At 36.1% G+C, this 14,860-nt stretch overlaps 1 protein-coding gene across 1 annotated transcript in view; it reads left to right on the top strand.

The window, feature by feature from the left end:
• Nucleotides 1–14,860, top strand: part of RIT2 (Ras like without CAAX 2) — a 399,132-nt gene that overhangs the window by 72,329 nt on the left and 311,943 nt on the right. Inside the window, exon 2 of the mRNA XM_033177879.1 lies at nt 12,697–12,753. Within this exon, the coding sequence (XP_033033770.1) occupies nt 12,697–12,753 (57 nt within the window). The remainder of the gene's footprint in view (nt 1–12,696; nt 12,754–14,860) is intronic.

Genomic DNA, 14,860 nt, shown 5'->3' on the forward strand with positions numbered 1-14,860 from the left:
ATCCAGTCCAGGGACTGATCTAGTCAGTGGATGTGTTCGTGCCACCATAACAAATCTAGCCTAGTGGACCAACAAGTGATATGTTGAGAATTAATAATGTGGTCACAATCTGCTCTAAAACTGTGCAAATCCTTCAAATTTTATGTTTTTGCCAGATAATTATGTAGATCTGATCCTAACCTCCACGTCTTTTTTCATTTGAACAGATGTCATACCAGCACTGACTCATTCTTGTAGTTTTGTAATTGTCACATTGATTATTGACTAAAATACAAGATTTTTGCATGATTCTGTTACATTTTATCTTTCTGGGTTTATCCCATCATTCTAGCCTATCAGGACCGCCTGTCTTGCATCTGACACCCAGCCATTGCCTTTAGATTGATGTCATTTCACGTATGCTATGAAAAGAAAAATATGGTTAAAATAGTATGTAAACCAAAGGAACGCTGTGAAAATATAATATTATAAAGATTATCACCATTATTACCATGATTAACTTAAATAGATATGATCTGGATAAGGCCATGAAAAAGTATGCCTTTTATTCAGGATATGGTCCATCCTCCATTTTCAGTTTTTTTCATGAAGTACTGTGGAAGCTGACGGAAGCTAATGATGTCTTAAGAAAAGAGTCTAGGAAGCCAAACACATTCATGGTACAAGGCACAAAATGGGAAGATCCAGGCAGGAGGTAAAAAGATATTAGAGGTGAGGTAAAAATATTATTTGTGCCCTCCAGTGCCCTTCTGATAAGGTAGGCAGTTGACTATTCTATGATCTATTCTCAAAGTGTTTTTACAAAATTATTACAAGTAGGATAGAGATTCACCAAACAAAAGAAAATGCTTAGGATGTATGCAGATATTACAGCAACATTTAAATCATGAGTGCCTTAATACTTTGATAATCTTCTAAACCAATGAAAGTAAAACCTTCAGCCCCAGGTATATGTTGGTGTCTGTTAGTTACTAATATGATTATCTAAAATGTCAAAAAATGTTTTCACTGCAGGATCAGGGTGTCAAGACAGAGTAAATTCTTATTGTGGCAAATGATAACAATATTAATTCTCATACGGATTAGATATTAACATCTATGATAACTCCTATGACAAATTATACACATTTTAAAATGCGAATGTTTTGGAATTGTCTGTAGTTACTACCACCTATTCATGTAGATGAGACTCCAGTAATTGTCTCCATTAGTTATTATGCTATAAGAATGGCACTACACAGAGAGTTGTATTTACATATGTTGGCACAGGTATGCAGGGCACTGCATATCGAAATACTCCTTAGGTATTTTATTTACCTGAGGAGATGAGGTTTATCCTAAATGATAAAATACTTGAGAAAATGTCCATTTTTCTTCTTCGTTTAAGTTCAAAATAAACTGTCAGCATGTAGCAAGTAGTGACATTTAGTTTTAATATTCTTTGCTTTTTTGTTTCTCATCAATCATCCTTGAAAATCAGTCAGTGAAGATGAATAGAGTTTTAAAGTCCTGGAAAGCACAATTTCTTTCCATTAGCAGTGAGTTTGTGGAGAAATGTCAAGAAAGCAAAGGGGAACATTCCATAAAGGAAAAACACTCAGGGAAATGAAGACTTGCAAAAGGTGCTGCTCCCATCCAACTGCTCAGTTGAACACCATTCCCCCAACCAAATGATGCTATTTTCTAATCTATCCCTCAACCCCCAAATCTCAGTCCTTTTCTTCTCGATTGTCCATATCCTATAACCACACAGGACCCATAGAAACGTAGACATACCAGTCCTTCAGTAAATGTCTTATGACTAAATACATTAAATCACAATGTCAGATTCCCTTCCCACCATTGAACTGTGATGGATTTGTTCTAAGAAAAGAATTGGTTCAGAAATTCTCACCTTGGGAAGTATAGGTTTGGTTTTAGCCTGCATTAATGAGCTTCATTACCCTAATATAAATATGTGGAATTATGCTTTTGATTTGGAAAGCACCAAACCACCAGTGCTGAATACCCCTTTTTAAATGTTAATTTTATAGAAATCTAGAACCTGTAGTATCCAGAGAAATCTAGAGAAAACAGAGGAGAACCTCTTTCATTTTAGAAATGCATTAATTAGAAAAAAATGAAAGCTGTCATTAAAGTGGGATCGGGATACCTCTTACCCAATTTCTGATTCAACATTCTTTCAGTACGGAAGATCAACATTGTCAGTATTAAAAGCTGCAAAGAGAATTAGGAGATCTTTACCAAACCCCACAAAGGCCCTATTTTACTATTCGTAGTACCTCCCTTTTACCTTGACTTTAAAAAGATCCTATCACTCCTGGTTGGGGCCATTCCAGGTGGTGGTTATCTCAGTCTTATTATCTGTGCTCAGCAGCGTGACCGCCTGAGTGTTGGGTGCTATTCTGCCATGCTTCCTCTGGGCATGTCCTCCTTGTGAAAGATCCTGTGCTATGGACTTCTATACTGCTATTTCTGACCTTCAACTCAATGCAATTTACAAAATGTTTGTAAATATGTGTGCTGAGGGGAAAATAAAAGAAGACTCTCCCTGCTTTCTTTTATTTATCTTTTATTTATTTATTTATTTATTTATTTATTTATTTATTTTGAGATGGAGTTTTGCTCTTGTTGCCCAGGCTGTAGTGCTATGACGCTATCTCAGTTATCTCAGCTCACTGCTACCTCCGCCTCCCTGGTTGAAGTAATTTTCCTGCCTCAGCTTCCCAAGTAGCTGGGATTACAGACATGCGCCACCACGCCCAGCTAATTTTGTATTTTTAATAGAGATGGGGTTTCTCCATGTTGGTCAGGCTGGTCTTGAAGTCCTGACCTCAGGTGATCTGCCCGCCTCGGCCTCCTAAAGTGGTGGTTTACAAGTATGAGCCACCAGGCCCAGTCCTTTCTCCCTGCTTTTACCTTAATTTGACTTTGAGTCAAAAGTTAATTTTAGATGCATTTATTTATTCATTCAAAAATAAACATTTAGTGTACGTGGATGTTGTTAGTTAGCAAATATCGATGGCCCACATGGTGCATAAATTTTCAGGTAAGAGGAAGGAATTAATGAAAACCAATTAGCACAATGGAAAGAGTCTGGCTTTGGGGTCCTATGATCCAATCAATTTGATTCCTTGATACAGCTCTGTAACCTGACCATATTACTGCATGACTCTCAAAACAATTTTGTTAAATTGTTCCTTCAAGGAATTTTGTAAGATTATAAATCAAACTTAAATAATTTTAAATTGATATATAAAATATTATCCCAAATTTAAATTTTTAAAGGACATAACTTCTGCCTTATTTTAAATAATGATGTCTTCAATAAAAATCCTATAATTTCTTGTAAATGTATCTATTGGGACATAAAATACATAATAATTTAATACTCATTATTATATTTTTATAAACCATATGAACAAGTTATTTCATAGTGGAAAATGGTACATGGTTCTTATTCTTGTTGAAAATGGTATATTTATTTCATTTTGCCATAGAATTTTATCCCAACTACCATACTAAATGTTTATTTTAAAAATAATGCTATCATAATTTTATTTTTTGTTGCTGTTGTCACCATTAAACATATTATTACTGTGTAAGGAAATGTGTGTGTATTTTCACTGGCTGTCCTCCTGCACAACTCCCCATCTTCTTTTCAAATGTAAACCTTTAGAAGACAAAGGTCTTCATCTCTTTTGTCCACTGATATATCCCAACTATCTAAACATTGTCTGACACATAATATTTTTGAATGAATGAATGCCAGCAAGGGAACATAGGGAGTTCCAAGGAGGAGGAATGGGTTTCAATTTAAATTCAGTAATGAGAGAACACCTCCCAGAGAAGGCCCAAGTGAGTAATAATCTGAAAGAAGTATAGAGCAAGCCATGCAGGTATCTGGAGGAGAGTTCTCCAGGCACAGGTAGAAGCACCAACAAAGACTCTCCTCGGGAAAGGGGGTTACTGAAAGGTATGACAAACTCTGAAGGTCAATGTGACAGAAACAGAATGACTAAAATAGAGGATTGGAATACAAGAGAAATAACCAGATCCTAAATAGATGAGGAAGGAATGATGACGATAGTAACAATGAAATGAAGAAAGAGGCATTGCAGAATGCTTAATTTGGAGGTGGTTTTAAGTTATCTCTCTTCCCTCCTCTCATTTTTCAGATGAGAAAATTAAGTCAGAGAATTTGAGTAATTTTTTCAAGGTCCCAAAAACCAAGAGAAATGGGGCTAAATCTTAGTGATCTGTCTCCCAATCTCATTTTTCCCATTTCACTGACAGGGCATCAATTCTCAAAGGGAAAGCAGTGATTTGCCAACTTCTGTCTTTGAGTTTTTAGATTGTATTATTCTCTAAATTGCTTTAGTTTAGTACTTCACATAAATATCAAGTATTTTTTGGAGGAGTAGGTGTGGGTTGGAGGAGTAATAATGAGTTGTATGATCTTATGCTATATATATATATATGTATATATATAATTTTGTGGAAAATAACCCCTTTCTATAATTTTCCTCTTTCATAACTGACAGTCTCTGCCTCTGGCTAAATACCACTGACATTGCAAGGAGGGTGATATATAATATTGTCAGATCTTCAAAGAAGTAAATTTGATGATTTAATACTGAATTATGCAAAGCAAGAAGCAGTTGACTTATATTTAACTTTAAAATGAAATAGTAAATTATGGGAATATCTGAATAATAAAATGGAAATTTAAATAAAAATATGCACATGAAAAAAGAAGTCCACACAAAATGTGTTTGCTTTAAAAAATGATTGTTTTTAATCTCTCACCACTACCATTGTATGAACATTTAATATGCATTTGGCCATTATTTATTATATGTACTTAATGAATATTTTATAAAGTCCTTAGAAACACTACATTTACATAACATATGTTAATGATATGGCCACTAATAAAGAAAAAGGGTCTTTGATATGAAATCCATCAGGTACTTCCTAATAGTATCCAGAGCTTACTATTCAGTAATGTCCATTTCTACAGTAGGATAGTATTCTTAATTGATATACAAGGGTAATAAATTAACTGTAATAATACTAGACGTCAAAGCAAAGGGCTATTGAGTCTACTAAGAATTCTTTATTTTCATCCCTAATATTTTTATTAAGATTGCAAGTATTCTAATCCAATGTCTTCTCTACTCATATACACTCTTCACTTTCTTTGTATCCATAAAGCCACTAACCAACTTTCAAAGAAGCATTTATGTGCATACAGTAGAAAAAACCTTCTATTGTTATCTTTTCCCAGATATTTTTATGATAACCACATAGTAAACCTGAAAAAACGCATCACGTATTATTTCAGATGTACTCCTATCTAGATAATTAATTTTTAAAAGCAATAAATACAATTATGCATTTATTTCTAGCATATAAGTTGTTATATCCTACAAAAAATTTAGAAGTATGGTTTTTTATAATAATTTCTGGTAATATTCATCAAAAATTAAAAGGTGCTTATTCAGATAATTTAGAAGCATTCCTTATAGAAGCTAGTAAGATACAGAGTAACATTAAGGCCAAAGTTAGTTTTTCAGAAAATGATTTTTCTTTTTGAGGGGAAAGTATAACATTTCATTTTCCTTCATTTGACATTTCCACCTTTCCTTTAAATATCCTTTTCTCCCTTATGCTGAAGGCTGCTATGTGTTCACCAAACATATTTTCTTTGCTTCCTAACATGCACCTCAGCCTCATAGTACTTAGGAGGAGCCAAGTAACTGAGTTTTGATAATAGACTGTGGATATAGTAATGTACAATATTTATGGCACTTTTTTTCCTTAACATTCTGTCATGCAAGTCTCTGTGAATTCTCTTACTTCACTTTTCTGCCAAGTTGTCATAAAGAACTCAGAGGAGGCCTTGAAGTTCTGAGGGGTGGGAGATCACCTGATGAGAGGATCTGGGGAAGACTCCATGGAACAGAACGGTCATCTTCCAGCCTCCCTTATGTTGCATATGACAAGAGTGAAAAATAATTGCAGCAAAGACACCAAAAGCTTTGTTCATCTATTTGCCTTTTGCACTAATAAATGCTTTGTAAGACAAAGCTAGGAAATGTGTTCTTATACATTCTACTTATACCAGGGCACCTATTTCCATCAATCTCTCCGCTACTCACACTCACACATGCACGCAGCTTAATTTTCTGATTCAGGAGGTCGAAAACACATCTAGAATTCACTATATTTGAAGGATTCCACCTATTAATTTGGTATTGTCATTATCTAGCACACAGTAGGTGCTCAATAGGTGTTTCATAGGTGAACTTTAAAATATTTTGGAATGGACAGCATGATTTTTCTTGTTCTAAGCAGTCTTGACTGAATTGCGATCCAGTGACAGTCTTTCTTACACTTCTCTCTCGGCCTTTTTAGACAAATAAATTCTAGTCATCTAATTGAAGTAATTTGATGCATAGATAAGAATAGAAACTAAATATATTGTGTTTAGGTCATATTTGACATAAATTCTCCATGAAAAAATTAATTGCTCATTTTCAGCATCAAGTTTTGAAGATCTATACTTACAAGAATTTTGTGGGCTCCATCTTACACATAAGGATTTACTGGTCAGTGAGAAATGAGTAAAAGAATATAGTTGGCCTCTTGAATCTGAATTTCTCCCTATATCCTTCCACAAAGCCAAAATACCAACAAGAAGTACAATCAAACCACATGTGATCTACGCCATGAATGCCAAATTACCTCTAGGTAGAAAAATAAAACAGAGATCAGGTGCGGTGGCTCATGCCTGTAATCCTAGCACTTTGGGAGGTCGAGGAGGGTGGATCACCTGAGGTCAGGAGTTCGTGACCAGCCTGACCAACATGGAGAAACCCCATCTCTATTAAAAATACAAAATTAGCCGGGCATGATGGCACATTCCTATAATCCCAGCTACTCAGGAGGCTGAGGAAGGAGTATCTCTTGAACTCGGGAGGTGGAGGCTGCAGTGAGCTCAGATTGCACCATTGCACTCCAGCCTGGCCAACAAGAGCGAAATTTAGTCTCAAAAAAAAAAAAAAAAAAAACTCAACAGAAATTCTGGTGCCATTACAAGGTTGGGGTTGTAGAGGATGGACAGAGGGAAGACTTAAAAGATTGAGAAAAAGAGGAAAGGAAAGTCAAGTACTCAAATGAAATATAGGTAAAATCATCTTTTGAAAAAAAGCCATACAACTCTAATTGCCAAAATACTGAAAATTAGTCTGGAACTTTATGTTTCACAGAGGTGATAATGTGCTTGACAGTAAACAGAACCAGAACTGACAATCTGCTTCTCAGGGAGACAGAAATAATTAGAAAAGAGGTATTCACCTTCAAGATGTGGCAGTGAAGGAAAAGGTAGGAAGGTAGTGAATAAAACTAAAGATTCTGTTGAAAAGAAAGAGAAACAAGATAAGACAATTACTTCTATGATCCCCACCACCTGTCAATGTTACATAATTTGAAAAAACATAAAAATAAAAACCCTACACTCTACTAACCTGACAGAAGACAACACCCTTGACGTAATAACTGAATATGTAATGCATAGGAATAGAGAAAAAAAGGTAAAACAAACATGATACAAAACTACCCTAAGAAGAAAGAAGAGTGAATCAACTGTTTTAAGGTAATAAATACTCTCCTCCAAAATTTAACAGAGCATTGACATGTACTACTATTAATTTCAAGACATAACTTAGTAAAACTAGTGGACTATAAAGAAAAAAGAATCCTTAGTATCTCCAGGAAAACAGATCAAACAGTTAATATGGTTTAGAAAAGTGCAGGACAGGTGTTTTATATCCAGCCAAGTTGTCTTGTAAGTATCAAGGCTATAGAAAAACAGTTTTAAATAGGCAAGAACACTGGAAATACTGTACCCATGAAATATATATATATATTCAATTTTAAACCTAGACTAAAACAAGAATAAGAACATGAGTACAAGAATGTGAATGGACTTAACTTGCCTATTAAAAGAAAACAAATTTTAAATTGGTACAAAAAATCCAGCACTATAGTATACCAAAAACCTCCTGAAACACAGTGGTTTACAATTGTAAATTCAAAGAAAAATTAGGAATAAACCCCCAAAATTGAAACAAAGTTAAGGCAATGATTATAACTTTGATCAGACCAAAACGATAAAAATAATTAAATGACATAAGGGAAACTTTTAATAATAAAAGCCACAATTCACAATTCAATTATTCACTTATACAGTAACATTCTGATCAAAATATTGATTTCTGACTTATGCTGGTATTTTCTAGGACAACTGTTCTCACTTGGGACTTGTTGATCGTTACCCGTTTCTCAATATTGTGTTCTTATGTGTATATGAACGAATGTTTTGGGAGTAAAAGATAGAACAATGGTTCTAGACTTTTAGAACCAATGTATTAAGATATTATAAAGTCAATACAATTAAAATATCTGAAAAAAGGATAGAATTATGAGTTTGAGTTTCTTATGAAGTTGCTCTTTAGCAAGGAATAATAGAATGCCAATTTTTTGAGGAGGTAAAACTGTGTAACATAAAATGAAATAAAATTTAATCTCCAGTCTGACTGATAGCAGATTCTCTCCAGTGTGATAATAGGTTGAGCTTGAGAGGTACTTAGGGGAGATTTTTCAAAAATTGTTTTTTTATAAATTATCTCCCCCAAATGGAAATGCCTGTTAGATGTCCCATAGGGGATCCACTTTCTTTCTTTTTTTTTTTTTTTTGAGACGGAGTCTTGCTCTGTCACCCAGGCTGGAGTGCAGTGGCCGGATCTCAGCTCACTGCAAGCTCCGTCTCCCGGGTTCCCGCCATTCTCCTGCCTCAGCCTCCCGAGTAGCTGGGACTACAGGCGCCCGCCACCTCGCCCGGCTAGTTTTTTGTATTTTTTAGTAGAGACGGGGTTTCACCGTGTTAGCCAGGATGGTCTCGATCTCCTGACCTCGTGATCCGCCCCTCTCGGCCTCCCAAAGTGCTGGGATTACAGGCGGGGATCCACCTTCTAAAACACAGAAGAAACTTATACAAATCAATCTTTCTAAAATTATCTTTTGAGTTCTGAAACAAAGCTCAGCTGGCTCCTTTTGCTTTGATTCTGTCTCAGCGGAGGGTCAGAAGAGTCCACACTTAAAGGGCCTTTTTCAATTATACAACAAGCAGCAGGTTTCCATTACAGCACAAATTCCATCATCTAAATATATGCTGGGTTTTTTTTATTGTTGTTGTTTGTTTGTTTTTTGCAGGGTGGGGGCTTGGGGGCGGGTAGTGGGGAATGGAGTCTGGCTCCAGGATGGAGTCACCCAGGCTGGAGTGTAGTGGTACAGTCTCGGCGCCCTGCAACCTCCACCTCCCAGGTTCAAGTGATTCTCCTGCCTCAGTCTCCGGAGTAGTTGGGATTACAAGCATGCGCCACCATGCCCGGCTAATTTTTGTCTTTTTAGTAGAGACGGGATTTCGCCATGTTGGCCAGGCTGTTCTTGACTCCTGACCTCAGGTGATCCACCCGCCTTGGACTTCCAAAGTGCTAGCATTACAGGCCTGAGTCTCTGCTCCTGGCCTAGGTGTTCTTATAAATAACTGTTAACAGGTAAGTCCTTGACTGATTCATTTATTTCTTATGTTGGCTGTATGTTTCTCAAGTCTATATCTAAATATTTCTATTATTAAAATGCTTTCATATCTTTTTTCTTAAGTTTGTTCAAAACTTCTTCAGGCTCCATAATTCCTTCCCAATTGCATAGCAATTAACTTGCCCATAACAGTTCGTTCTATTGCTTCTTGACAGCTTCCATGACTATCATGTACTGATACCTGGTAGAGGAACGTTTAAATGTGCGGAGAGAATGGTGTGACATTTGAGTAGAGATATCAATCATTATTAACATTATTAAAGAATTTCAGAGCCAGAGAGTAGTTAAATTGGTAAGAACAGATTTTATTCAGGAACTATGGCAAAGGATAAAGAAGAACTGCGTGTAGAACTAGTCTTAGTTCCAAATACAGCAAGCACTAAGGCAGATGTGTAGCCAAGAAGCAGGATTGGGGTCAGTGGATGGAAAAATTACTAAGAAATATCCAGAAGGGGCGATTCTGGTTAAATAAATTTAATGAGATTCTTGCTGAAGGCAGGGAAATAAAATATTTCTTGAGGAGTGGTGGGGATGAAGAATTTGATCAGGTATTGAGAACGATCAGATATCAAGGGTAGGGGATGCTCTCTAAACTGATTTAGCAGTATTTTTGCTAAATCTGGGTTATGAAAAGATGAATATGGAAGTACAAAAGTTTAGGTGTAGGTGAGAAGAGGGTTCTGAGAAGCCTGACTGAAGTTGTGGCAAGGAGTGAGTCTTCATCATTCTGATATCAAAATGAAGATGGCGAAGGTCATTTTTATGTCATAGGATAAAGGCATTCTCATGGATGGAAAGTACCACACTAAGTCTGAGAACAAGGCTAGTAGCTGTTTGGGCAGTGGTATAAGTTCAGACTAAAAGGAAAGATGAATGTGGTTCACGAAAGACCACATATTAGCATATCATGTTGAAGATTATGTTCTTTATTTTAATAGCAGCTGACATGTGAGTGACATAATTTTTTTAATGATGATGTTGGTATCATTGGGAAAGATCTAATGTAAAGAAAATAAAATAATTATGGAGGAAACAGTTTTTAGTCTAATACAATAGAGATTTTCAAAAGAAATATAAGATTCTGAAATAGAGTAATAGCAGAATCAAGACGTTTAAAAAATTTGTTGGAGTGAAAACTTAAAATTTATGTTTGTATGGAGGATATGAGAGGGAAGGGATGCAAAGACATCTTTGAGATTTTAGTGTAAATAATTGACTATCATAAGATGGATGTTGAGGCTGTTAATCACATTAGTAATTAAGTGTATATCCATTTGTTTTGAGTGGAGTAGGAATATCTTCATTTTAGTTTTAAGTGTACTGAACTAAGCTATTATTGGAATTGAGATGACTGATTACCCATAGCTAATTGCTCACATGAAGCCATGCCTCTGACCTCTGTATTCTAACTAGGAGCAAACCAGTCAAGAACAAATAGAGGGAGACAACTGCCATTTTAAAACTCAGGAAAAGCATTTTCCAAATGCTTCTTCATATCCACTTAATAAACATGTTGCTGTCAGTGTTTACCTGAAGTATTCTAACTCCTCAGGCTATCTGTAAGGAATGTTGATTTGCATTTCAAAAATTTGCCCAAGGCTGTCAAATTGAGTAATACTTTCATGTAGAGACTTCTTTTGTCAATGCAAAGAAAGGAAGTAAGCAATTGTTAAAGCATAAAACAGAAATTCTCTTCCACTGGGTCAGTTTCCATTTCTTTGCATTTCTCAGCAGGGTCAAACTAGTGCATTCTACATGTTTGTTGAATGTAACTGAGTCTTCTCTGCCCTGAACATTTGCTAAAGTGTGTATACACTATTAAAAACAACCAAACAACCAGAGCTGAACACTTGTTAAAGCAATAAAAATAAATTTAATCCAGGAACTATTTCCACAAGGGAAAAGATTCCTCAGTGTATAACTAGGCTCAATTCCAAATACAGAAAGGACACGTGGAGATTTATAGGCAAGGCACAGGGGAGGAGGAAGGTGAGAGGTGAGGAGTTATACCCATGAATGGAAAATTCCTAAGAGGAGACATCAAGGGGAGGAAGATTCTTGCTAAACTGACTTAGCAGGATTCTTGTTGAAGGTAGGGCAGAGTGATCAGATGTCAGGGGAGGATTCTCTCTAAACTGACTTAGCAGGATTTGTACTGCAAGTGGGCTATATAGACCCAGTCAAATGCAAGGACAAGGTCCATGTTTGAGGCCTAGTAGAGAAAAAGGCTTAGGATCTTACCTAAAGTTTGCTCAGGGAGAGAGTCTGTTAACAAACACATGTGCAGAAGTGAGGAAAAAAGAAAGAGAAGAGCTGTTATACACTATTTTATATAAGTTTGTTGTTTTGCTTCAGAGTTCCTTTTGCTTCCTAATAATGGAAATTCACATGAGGAAATACTCTACAATAGAAATATTACAAATGTTTTACAAAATCATAGGTTTGGAAATAATGTGGAGAATACAGAATTACAGAAAAAAAGGAATAAAAAAAGGTGGTCAATAACATAAATTTATTAGGCAAAATAAAAGTAACTGAAATAATTTTAATTTTGAACAGTTAAAGACAAAAATCATGTAATTACATATTTTATAGTTCATAAGAACTTCAGAGGTTATCTATTCACTTTTAAGATGAAAAACTTAAGAGTTCCAAAGAATGTACAGATTCTTTGGTGAAAGGGACTTACACATCATTATTACCAACTGTTTAACCAGAGCAGGTCAAGAGGGATTCTGTAACTGGTTTATGTCTTCATTATGTCAAGAGCTTCTTTGTTTTTACTCTAATACCATTTTTATTGAAATACACTTAAAATTTAAACATATTTATTTCAGAGAAGTATCTGACACATTTTTCCCTCTAGAACTTTGTCTTATTGTTTTCATTTTGTGTGAAATTAAATTAGTCACTCACATAACTAACTTATTCACCAGAACCTTTTAAAAGATTGGTGAACTATGTTGGTAAATAACTTATTGATTAATTGGTGAATTTTTATTAAACAAAATGTTTTTTTTTTTCTTTCAGCAATGACAATGCAGTTTATTAGTCATCAGTTTCCTGATTATCATGACCCCACTATAGGTAAGTAGAAACCTCTTTTCTCCGTAAGCTCAAATAAAGACACTGTGACTAATGGCTTGAAAATATTAGCAATGTTGATGGAAAATAAATATAATTTACTCTATTACCCAGAACACATACACATAAATCTATAATATGTAACGTACCGTTACCAGGGGGTCCTTGCTGCCAGAGCTCTCAAGATGGTGGCAGGCCGCTTCCAAAATAGAGGTGGGCCACTTCCAAGATGGTGGCAAGCCTCGCGTTCTCTGACCTGGGGTTCTTGGCCTCACAGATTCCAAGAAATAGAATCTTGGGCTATGCTGTGAGTGTTATAGCTGTATTAGAAGCTGTGGGTCATGGAATAGAACCGTGGAACCCAGTGACTAGTGTTCAGCTCGATTAGGACGAACTGGGGCACTTAGCAACATAGGAACAATGGCAAGCCTTTAGCCCCATCGGGAGTGGCAATGGGTGCCTCGCTGGATCAGGAGTACAGCGGACACCCTGCTGGATCCGGAGGGATGAAAGTCAGAGGCGGGTCTGTGACCTTGGCAAATAGCAGTGGTGGATGGCGAATGAAAGCTCCGCTCTAGCCGTAACAAAACACGGACCAGAAGAATGCAGTTGCAAGATTTAATAGAGTGAAATAGAGTGAAGACAGAGCTCCCATATAAGGGAGGAGACCCAAAGGGGATTGCCGTGGCCAGCTTGAATGCGTGGGTTTATATCCCAATCCTTGTCCCTCCCACTGTGTTCTCAGGCAATAGATGATTGGCTATTTCTTTACCTCCTGTTTTTGCCTAATTAGCATTTTAGCGAGCTCTCTGATTGGTTGGGTGTGGGCTAAGTTGCAAGCTCTGTGTTTAAAGGTGGACGCGGTCACCTTCCCAGCTGGGCTTAGGGATTCTTAGTCGGCCTAGGAAATCCAGCTAGTCCTGTCTCTCAGTACCACAACAGAAGCTTCAAGAGACAATATTTGTCCTTACTTCTTGCCGGGTACCCTAGTATTATCTGTTCTATTTTATTTCTTTCTGGTAAATGGTGGTTGGAATCCATTAAGTGATTTCGGTATCTAATAATGGATATCTATCTGCATTTGAGAAGTTTCTCTGGATAATAAAATTGTACTCTGGATAGTAAAGTTGATGTGAGTATATATGTATTTGGTCATTTACTCACTTCTGTCAGTCTCTGAATTTTCTACTGCAGAGTTATTTAACCATGTTAATGGTGCATTTGGAACGTTAGATATAGACATAGCATTATCCATCATTCTCATCCTGAAGGTTAGGAAACTGACATTTAAGGTGTAAAAATATTGCTAGAGCTAAAACACCACCCATGTTTTATTCCTCCTACCCAGTTGTCTTTCTGTTGTAATATACTGTAGACGCTTTGCATTGGGGAACAAGTTTTCTCCCTCATTCAGAGCACAAAAGATGTCTTTAAAATTGCTTTACCCATTCAAAAACCTACTTTAAAGAATTGGCTGGAAATTTTCAAGCAGAGTCCACCATAGTACTCTTTGCTTAGAAACACACTGGTATTAAAAACACATCAAGCATTATTTCCCATGAGGGCATATAGCCTCATGGCTGACTGGTTGTCTGGATGGTGAGTTCCTTTAACCACTCCCCATTACTTACCCTATTTGTTCTCTCAGTCTGAATATCTCTTATCCTCACTTCACCCATGGGTAAGATCATCTAGTTTCTAGTATGCTCATCAAGAAATTTTAATTCAAGATCTAACTTGATATATTCAATGTCATCCTGTAAATTATACTCCTGTATTCTTCCCCGAAAGGCCCCAGAATATTAGCTTGCATACCATTGCTGACAAATATAAAACATACTTATTTTTAAGTGTCTTATTGTTTATTAAGACCGCCTCATCAGTTGAAGTAAATTGATTATATTTAAGTACATGCAATTAGTATGTGGTAACTGGAAAGGACTTCCTCACTAAGTTGAGGCTTGTTTCTAAAGAGAAAGTAACTACTTTGCAAAGCTTTAGAAGTGATTAGTTGCAACAGTTGCTTGATAATTCTCTAAGTCAATTTTCTAAATATGTTAGAAATTCTAGAATGCCAATAGCTTCATACCACACACTGTAAGTTACAGAA

Source organism: Trachypithecus francoisi, unplaced genomic scaffold (assembly GCF_009764315.1).
Source record: "Trachypithecus francoisi isolate TF-2019V2 unplaced genomic scaffold, Tfra_2.0 Lachesis_group19, whole genome shotgun sequence".
Lineage (NCBI taxonomy): Eukaryota > Metazoa > Chordata > Mammalia > Primates > Cercopithecidae > Trachypithecus > Trachypithecus francoisi.